The 10353-nt window shown below is 33.5% G+C and overlaps 2 protein-coding genes across 2 annotated transcripts; both read left to right on the plus strand.

Annotated features, from left to right (window-relative positions):
• The first annotated feature begins 4318 nt into the window (after window positions 1–4318).
• Window positions 4319–6166, plus strand: LOC134256403 (uncharacterized). The gene has a single exon (XM_062739055.1). The coding sequence runs from the start codon at window positions 4319–4321 to the stop codon at window positions 6164–6166; it is 1848 nt and encodes a 615-aa protein (XP_062595039.1).
• Window positions 6167–8726: 2560 nt separating this feature from the next.
• Window positions 8727–9920, plus strand: LOC134256440 (uncharacterized). Its single transcript, XM_062739086.1, has one exon. The coding sequence runs from the start codon at window positions 8727–8729 to the stop codon at window positions 9918–9920; it is 1194 nt and encodes a 397-aa protein (XP_062595070.1).
• The last annotated feature ends 433 nt before the right edge of the window (window positions 9921–10353 follow it).

Here is a 10353-nt window from a genome sequence, read left to right on the forward strand (position 1 = left end):
CGGGATTTGGTCCGGAAAATTGTCGTCGTATAAAAGAGGCACTTTAGAAGAAGATTGCCAACAGACTAAAACACTATTCAAACGAAGAGAACAAGGGAGTGTTTAATTACAAAAGGCGGATATTCTTGAAGAAGGCTAATTTGAAGAGAAAAAATTAAATATAGACTAGAACGTTGACATAGTAGCTAATATATGATAAAGAATAATAAAAATAGCTACAATGCCTTTCAAAATCTAATTCATGAGGTCTCTGCAAATGGTTGGAAAGGTAGCATATAATCGATTGTACGATATATTACCTTTGTTTTATTGACATGTATTTGAAAGAAAATAAAGATGCAGCAGGAAAAATGAAAACAAGTGTTGTTATTGACAGCAGTCACATCAAATGCTCATTGCATCGAATCATAATCAAATTGCCAATTTTAACAAGGTACACCTTTTCCCTGTTTATCAATTGAAAACAAAATCTTGTTCACGTTGTCTTGTCAATCTGAAAATCTTTTTAAATGAGTGAATAATCCATTTTTACGATTTCATACACTATGCATATAGAAATACCATATATTGATATAATTCAACATTTCAACAGATTTTGTATTGACATTTTAAACCTTCTTTTACTTAGAAATTTTCTGAAATATATTCGGATTTATTACGTCAGATTTGTTAATATCTAAAATGTTACAATCAACTGCTGTTTAAACCAGAATGAAGTTTAAATTGACAGCGTGTGGATATATTTAGACATGTTTTTACCTGTAATGTTAAGGTTGAGTGATTGCCTATTCATATTTATACCCTTGAATGGGAGCTTGTTTTGTCATGTATAATATTACTTCTTTTATGGATTAAAGAGGGACTCAAATGTTTACGTTATTAAAAATTCTTAATAAAAAAGCTTCTTTTTAATATATTTTTCAGATCTGTTAAATGATAAACCTCGTCAATTCTTTATTTATCAAAGTGCATACTTCGAACACCTTTTATTGTGGTGTTTTTCTATTGTGTGTATTTTTTCTCTTTTAAAGTAACAAACAATGGGTAGAAGGGTGTGTGAACAAAGGAAAAGAGTTGGGGTTCATTGGGTAGGGACGAACAATGGTGACCATAGAAATACAAGGCAGGTCTTTGGATTCACGATTACATAATTATGGTGTCATGGTCTCCACATTGTTTTTAAGATGTTAATTATAGAAGTGGCTTGTAACTTTTGTTTGATCAAGTTATGGTCATGGCTGATGTTGAAAAATGTTATACCATGTCAGGAGTGCAACAAAACAAAATATAGAGTTGCTAGGAAACAGTGTTTGGAAAAATCTGAAAGAAAATTAAGTCAAAAATATTTTTTTATAATGTAAAGCAATTACTAATGTAAAATTCAAAACTCTAAAATATTATATAAATCTCAAGCAGTGTTTATGAGAGTGAAGTATATGTACATATCCTATTATGTTGGGAGTGCAGCATTTAATGTTTTTGGGTCCCAGCATGAAAACATTCTTATAAGTATAATAAACTTTTTATATATTATATTATTTTCTGAATTTTATTTTAAAAATAAAGTGCCCGCCACAGCATGATACGCCCGTCAAATATATTGTTCAATAATTATAAATTGGTAAAGGTGCAAGAAAATACATAACATTGATTAACAGATTGACACAGATTTCAATGATCTAATTTCCATTTCTTATCATGTTTAAACAAGAAATCTGTGAGCCAATGCTCACTAGTAATACCCCCGCTCTGATGTAAATAAGCACTATCATGTTAATATACATAAGTTCAATAACGCAGATGCACAGAAAAATTAAAAGTTGACATCAGATTCATTTCAAAATGAATCCCACCATATGGCTTTCTTCAACAAAGAGTGTACTAAAATTAAGCATCTGCTATGAATAGTTAATGAGAAAACTGCAACGAAAATTTGTTATGTATGAAACAGACTGACACACAGACAAACAGGAAGTTGACATCGGGTTTGAAAAAAAATGAATCCCAACGTATGGCATGCCTCAGAGAAGATTGTGTTAAAATTTCAAGCATCTGCAGTGAGTACTTGCTGAGAAAACTGTGACGAAAATTTGTTATGTATGAAACGGACAGATGCACAGACAAACAGGAAGTTGACATCAGATTTTAACAAAAATGTATCCCAACATACGGCATGCCTCAGAGAAGATTGTGTTAAAATATCAAGCATCTGCGATGAGTACTTGCTGAGAAAACTGCGACGAAAATTTGTTATGTATGAAACAGACTGACACACAGACAAACAGGAAGTTGACATCGGGTTTGAACAAAAATGAATCCCAACGTATGGCATGCCTCAGAGAAGATTGTGTTAAAATTTCAAGCATCTGCGATGAGTACTTGCTGAGAAAACTGCGACGAAAATTTGTTAAGGACGGACACACAGCTACACGGACACACAGACACACGGACGGACAGACACACAAGGGTAAAACAGTATACCCCCCTCTCCTTCGGAGCGGGGGTATAAATATTGTACATAATATATACATCTCTAAGAGACTTACAGTGTAGGGATTAATTATAACAAATAATACATCATATAATTCTAATCTGGCTGTATTAGAACTTAATAAATATCCATCTGCAGCTTTAAATTGTTACCGTATATACTCGCCTATAAGTCGGTATTTTTGGAGTTAAATTTTAGTCCAAAAGTCTATGTCCGACTTATAGACGAGTCATAAAAAACTGATAATTTTCTGGATAGCGAATCGTATTCAATAAACATTTTCAACAGCTATCGTTGAACAAAGTATGGATACATTATATCATTTATATATTATAAGATTATACATAAATTATATGTATCTTATTTACATGTATTTAATAATTTCATTTTTTGTTCATAATTTAAAGTTATGTATAGACCTCATTTCTAAAAATATTAATTAAAAACAGGGTAAAACATCATAGCATTTATTAGACAATGTCATCTGATCCTGGCAAAAAGTTGTATATTAAACATTTCAGCAGAGAGAATAGAGCCGAATTTCAGAAGTCTATATATATATATATACTTATAAATCAGTCTTCGCCAAATCTTTTTCTCAGCACATGCCCTTCGGGCAGGTGTGATCACCAATTACGCAAGCCCGAACAAATATTTACATGCCTCGAATTTTATCAAGTTATTTTATTCTTATTTGCCTTTTCATGCCAAGGAAATAATCTGAAAATCGATTCTGTCAATTTCTTGTCTCGCCATTTGTTTTCAACCTGTACACTTTTTGTGTCTCTTTTGCAGAAGAGTTCCTTGGAAATCGCGGTAAAATAAGATGTCGGTAAAATTTTGTTTTTTTTTTATTTCACTTAGACGGAAAATCAAAGACTTTAAAAAATACATTTAATGTTATTGGTCTTATTTAAATTTATTATACCGAGGCTTATGCCTTAGAATTAACATGCCCTTCGGGCTTGTAAGTGTACAATTTCTACATGCCCGCTTCCAATTTTACCAGGTCCCGGGCATCGGACTCCCGGGATTTGTCGAAGACTGATAAATTTCATGCTATTGGAAGACTTCAGGTACTACCCTATTGTCATCCGGGTGAGTTATTTTTTCTTGGGCGAAGAGTTTCACACTGTGCAGAAAGCTGGGGTTTTAGTTGGATAAAAGCTATTTTCGATGGATATATCTGGAATATTTTAGCCTGTATAAGTACTAGGACATCATTTGGGCTAGTGCATGTGAGGATTTGTGTAACTTTTCTCAAGTAAGTTATTTTTGGACTCTTTTAAAAAATCGTGTGCTACTTTCGATTCTTCCCTTGTGTATTTTTATATGTGAAGTAAAGAACAGAGTGGATAAGATGCCCCTGTGTAATAATGGAGTTTATGAGGTACATTTAGCTTGTTATTATTTTCTTTGTCCAAAACGAAAGTAACAAAAATACATGTTCAACCTTAGTATCTTACAGTACTAAGAGCGGTAAATAATATATGACATTTATATTTTATTACAATAAAATACTCACCAATCACAAGTTATTCTTCAATTACACTTCTTGCAAACAGAAAAGGCACATGCCACAGACTTTTTTGCACTTATTATTTGGTTAACTTCCGCCGGGGACGAGTGAGTTTGCCCCGCTGACATGTTCGCCCTAGGTTGTTTCGCACCTACAGGTTTTACATAAGTAAGTAAGTGAATAAGTAAATAAGTCGGCATTTTTTACATACAGTGCTGCTATCCTATAAGTTGACATGGGATGGGATTGGATAGGATATAGGATTCAGGATATAGGATTTAGGATTCAGGATTCACGATAGAACATTTATGAGGGCAATAGTCGACTTTCACATTACCGTCGCCATTTTAGGTCAAAGGTCAATCGGCGTAAACAGGAACCAACTGGAACCTATTTTAGATCCATCACAAAATGCCCTTCAAAGAGGGTTCACATCCGGAACCTCCCCACTGATGGCCGGACTAATAATCTCTGAAGCCTTCTGCGACGCAAAGGACAATAAAGAACAATTAATCCTGCAGACTTTCGATGCAGAAAAGGCATTTGATGTAGTGTGGCACGAAAATTTACTATGTAAACTATATAAAGATGGCATTGAAGGCGACCTTTGGAACTTGGTGAAATCTCTACACACAGATGCACATACAATAGTGAAATGGAATGAAAATCTATCACAGGAAATAAAACTAGAACAAGGTATAAGGCAAGGAGCTAAATTATCTACCTTAATGTATAAAAGATTCAACAATGACCTCCTAAATGCACTACAGACTGTACCTGAGGGAGTAAAGATTGGAACTCTTGACATCACCGCGCCAACATGCGCGGATGACATTGCCCTATTAACAAAAAACCAAAGAGACGCGCAGATTCTGACAAATTTAGTGAATACTGCTTCAAATAAAGATAGATTTACTATAAATTCAGCAAAATGTGAAATCCTAACGTTTAATACTCATCAGAAAAAATACCAGCAAGAAATTGAAGTGAAGTTGGGGAATGAAACTATCAATCATGTATCTTCCCTAAAACACCTAGGCATTGAAAGAAATTCAACAAATACTCCTGATGTCAGTCAGCGAATAGAAACTGCCCGACGAACATTGTACGCTCTACTTGGAAGTGGAATGCATGGAAAAAATGGTCTATCTCCTGTTATAACTCTAAATATGTGGACTACATTCGTTATACCTAGATTATTACATGGAATTGAGCTCTTAAACATAAGGAAAATTGACTTAGAGAAACTTGAAAAATATCAAAGAAAGGTACTGAAACAACTTCAAAGTCTCCCTGACAGGACTGCATCAATTGCAACTCTATCCCTTATTGGAGCCAAAACGATAGAAGCCCACATTGATGCTAGAATTATCACAACATTTTTGAATATTGCTAAAGATCCTGCAACAATAGAGCACCAAATGGCAGTACGACAGTTATTGACAAAATCTGATAACAGTGCCAGTTGGTTTATTAGAGCAAAAAGTACCCTGGAAAAATACGATCTTCCAGACCCATTATACCTGTTAAAAAATATAAAAAGCAATGAAGAGGCAAAACACTGGAAACAGAAAGTAAAGAAGCAAATATCTGACTACTGGCAAATCAAAAATGAAATTGAAATCTCAGAAAAAGTTTCCCTACAACATCTGAAATTACAGACCAACTCATGCAGACGACCTCATCCATTATGGCAGTCAAGTACGTTTTCACCGAAGGCATCAAATAAGGCCATTGTCAAAGCTCAACTCGTAACAAATACCTACCGCTTACAGGACAATATTGATAAATTTAACCAACACAAAGTGAAAAATGACTGCCTGTTATGTAGAGAGACCACAGAGGACAGATTACATTTTTTACTAAAATGTCCCACCTTAGATTCTATTAGACAGCCATATCTGATGAAAATATGTCATTACCTGCAAGAAAAAATTGGCACACAGGAATCAAATTCATACTTATTGGAGGACACTAGATTGCTACAGATTATTATCGACCCCTCCTACTTCACATTTTCAGAGATTCCATCCAGAAACAACAAAATTCAGATATTTATTGAGAACCTGAGCCGCAACATGATATTTGCTCTACATTGCCATAGAGCTCAAATTATTAAAAAAATTAGTACACAGTCTACAACCAACAGACCTTAATATTTTTCCTTTTTTTTTTTTTTTTGATAAAGAGGACTACAAAATTATTTTTAGAGTTAAAATAATTTTTTTAATTAGAAACAGTCATGGAAACGGTGTAAGGTTCTTTTTAATTGTGGCTTCTTTTTTTTTAAAGAACTTTTAGGGCCGAAACAATTTTACTTTAGGAGTTAAGCTACTGTATAGTATGTAAATTCTTGTTTTATTTTTAGTTGGTCTTTCACCTCTAACTTTATTTTACAGCACTACATAGAATAGATTTTACTAACTGTCTTTTCCTCACTTTATCTCTTTTATTTTTTAATTTTTATGCCTTTTATGAACCAACCTTCTCGGGTGCACATGCCATCGCGTCAGTAGAAACAAAATGGCTACATGGTAATACATCAGTCCAGAGGGTCGTTCAATCTGACGTTTATTGTTTTTATTCTGTAGCAAAGATCCATACACGTAAGAAAATCAAAATTCTTTATTACTGAATTTATTAAATAACAATAAATTGCCATTACTTTCATTCAAAATTCGTGCGAATCGGACATTAATGTAGTCGCATAGCGTTTCTCCCTATGTAAACACTCATGACGAGAGACATTATAAACTAGTATTTAAAATCAATGAATACCGTTTCATACAGGATAATATTTTTAATCATAGCCTTAATTATTGATATCACTTTGTTTCATCCTACAAAAATGTTTTGTTTTGTTTTTTCAATGGATATGTCATATATATAATTGCAGTATTTTAGATCTAATGATCTATACTACAGTAGATATAAGATTTTATTTAAACCAAGAGACATACATCTCATAGGTAGAACACTGTATGCAGTTATGGACAACAATCCCAACTGCCTGCAGTTCCTCATTTAGTATTATACAAAATACTGTACATGTAGATGTATACAGGTGTCTCATTATATCGCGGTACTTAAATCTTTTGCATAAAAAAGTGTAATTTGATTTTTTAAATTTAACTTTCATCAATTGATATTAATAAAGCAAACTATGGCCTAACTTGTTAGTATCAAATTATTTCCCAAGCTTGCATCGTCTAAGTTGTAGTCTATTTTTAAAACAGGAAGTCTCATTTACCTCCTAAATTGGAGAGTCTCATAGTATCGCGGTATGGGAAAACATGGAAACTTGAGGTTGACATGGACTTCAATTCTTATTTTTTATTTTACCATGTAATTTTACATAAGAAAATAAACAATTATACAAACTAAAGACTTTCAAAACATGAACTTTATATGGATTTTACTATATTATAAACTCAGTGGGCTAAAAATAATAAAAACGGAGATCGATTTCTGTAAAATTACGTTTTATTTGAATAATTTTTTTCCGACGCATTTTCCATACTTTTTAATCATCACAAAAATTTACATTCAGATGACAGATTGATATTTTTTTCAACAAAAAGCAGATGAGCTATGTATTTGATTTTTTGGAATATACCGCGATACAGTGGAACCCGCGATATAATGAGAATCGAGTATATATCTAAGATAAAATTTATGTGTCAAAAAAAAAAACAACAACAAAAACAAACTAGAGGTACTGTGAGCAATGAGCTCACTAAATGATACCCCCGCCTCCCATAAGAATATAATGGTAGTGTCCATGTTTGCTGTGGGAAACCCAAACTAATGTGTCAGATCAAAAAGTAAAATAGGAGGTTACAATGGCAATATGTAATAAAGATTCTGTGAAAGTCTCATCAAATTTCATTCAGTGGTATGATGCGGATAAGAGATGGGTACCCCAAAGTGTAACAGGTGGATGTACAGACGGATATACCAATTACTATATATCCTCCTGCTTTTCAAGCAGAGTATAACAAAAAAAAAAAACACAGACACACACACACAAAAACCAAACAAACACAAAAAGAGATGTTGTCTTAATCATGTAATTATAAGTAATTGCTATAAGTATTAAATTTGAATAGTAAGTCTTAAGAAAGAATGATTAAAGAAGAAATTTGATTCAAATTTAAGATACCTTGTTTAAACAAATATACAATGCAGAGTGCTCTTGGACTGTTCTCCCCTAACTTTCAGTGAAGATGTTAATTACATACTTTAAATTTTTCATTGTCAAAAAATATTGAAAAATCTTTATGATTTTGTTTTAAATTTCAGCATTTGGTGATGGGTATGTTGCAAAATTTTGTTGAGTTTCTAATTTTCAGTTTAGGAGTTCCAATTATTTTTGGTTTGTTTTTAAACATTATGACCCAGAGAGTTTGTTGTGTCAAAGACTGCAACAGCAGTGGATATCATTTGAAAAAATGGCGAGAACAGTTTTGCGAAATGCACTCTTGCAATTTTGGCACATCAAGGTGCATATGCACACCACCCTTTCAGTTATTTCCCTTTCCAACTGAAATTCGCGATCCCCATGCACGGTCTGTATGGAGAAAGAACATAAACAGGACCTCAACAGATGGGAAGAACATCTGGTCACCAAATGACAATTCGCGAGTTTGTTCTAAGCATTTTGTTGATGGTGCACCCTCACTGCTTCATCCTTATCCCACCATAAATCTGGGGCATATGTCATCTATTGTCTCCAAGGGTCGCTTACCTCCAACTAAAAGAGAATTAAATAAAGAAACACCCAAAAAAAGGAAAATATCTGAAAGCCAAGATGACCCTGTTTCTGTGTGCAAACTTGATCATGACTATGCAAATCCTTGTATCAAATGTATTGAAAAATCAAAAGAGATTTCAGCACTCAAATCAAAAATCAATGAACTCCAAATTGAGTTAATAAAGCAAAAGAAGCTAAAGCAAAAACCACTTTCCATTACAGACACAGTCTTAAAAAGTAACAAATCTGTAAGATTCCATACTGGTTTGCCTTCGTTAAGTGCTTTTCACACCATCTACAAGGTTATTGAGCCAAAGATAAAGAAAACCAAGTACTGGAGAGGTCCTAAGCATGTGTTCCACACCCTTAAACACAAGGTTTTAAAGAAGTCAGGGCCACGAAGATTTCTGTCATTAAAAGAGGAGATGGCATTGACTCTTATGAAATTAAGATTAGGTCTTTTGAATGAAGACTTAGCTACAAGATTCAATATCAGTGCTCCACATATCTCAAAAATCTTCACCACATGGATCAAGATTCTATCCAAATTTCTTGGAACCTTGGTGTTCAATCCATCCAAAGAAGTAGTGCGTGAAAATCTACCACCATCCTTCAGAAGCAAAAAATATTCATCTGTGCGCCATATCATTGACTGTACTGAGGTATTTTTAGAGAAACCGCAAAATCTAGAGGTGCAGACAAAAACGTGGTCAGATTATAAACACCATCATACTGCTAAGTTTCTGATCAGCATCAACCCATCCGGGATGATTAATTTTATATCAGACTGCTGGGGAGGTAGAACCAGCGATAAATACATCACAAATAGATCTGGTTTCTACAGTTTGATTGAACCCTATGATGTCATCATGGCTGACAGAGGATTCCAAATCAAAGAAGAGGTTACCCTTCTTCATGCCAATTTGATGGTTCCACCAGGACGTAGAGGAGCTTGCCAAATGTCAGCTGACGAAGTACAGCAAACAAAGCAAATAGCAAACAGGCGTATATATGTTGAGCAAGCCATTCGCAGAATGAAGTATTTCAGAATTCTGAAGCATGAAGTCCCTGCTACTTTATTTCAGCATTTAGATGATATAATTAAAACTGTTGCTGGCATTTGCAACTTGTATCCTCCCTTGCCTAAATACAAATAAATTATTCCAAAATTTTCTTTTATGTATAGCACCTACAAGAACAAGTAAAACATTTTTTCAATTCACAGTAACATTTATTAATGAATTAAACAACAAACAAACAAACTAACAATGAAATAATATTTAACACTCCCTATGAATAAACAGTTTTTCTCCGTCAATAAATACTCATAATTTACTTGGATGTTGAACATTTCAAACAAAACCACTTATCTTTCTGTTTTAGTACTGTTTGTGTTACATTTACACACTTAAAATGAAACCACAAATTGCATTCATCACAAGCAATGCTTCTGTCACTATAGGATGTAATAGACCCTGTTTCTTTTATGATGTTTCTACACACTGGACAAAAATATCGAGAACTGTTACTTGTACCCACATCAACATCCATAGGTTCTATATTCTCTTGACATTCATTAAGTTTACCTTG

The sequence above is a fragment of the Saccostrea cucullata genome, unplaced genomic scaffold (genome assembly GCF_032062105.1).
Source record: "Saccostrea cucullata isolate Sc308-1 unplaced genomic scaffold, CSIRO_AGI_Scuc_v1 ctg2528, whole genome shotgun sequence".
In the NCBI taxonomy this organism is placed as follows: domain Eukaryota; kingdom Metazoa; phylum Mollusca; class Bivalvia; order Ostreida; family Ostreidae; genus Saccostrea; species Saccostrea cuccullata.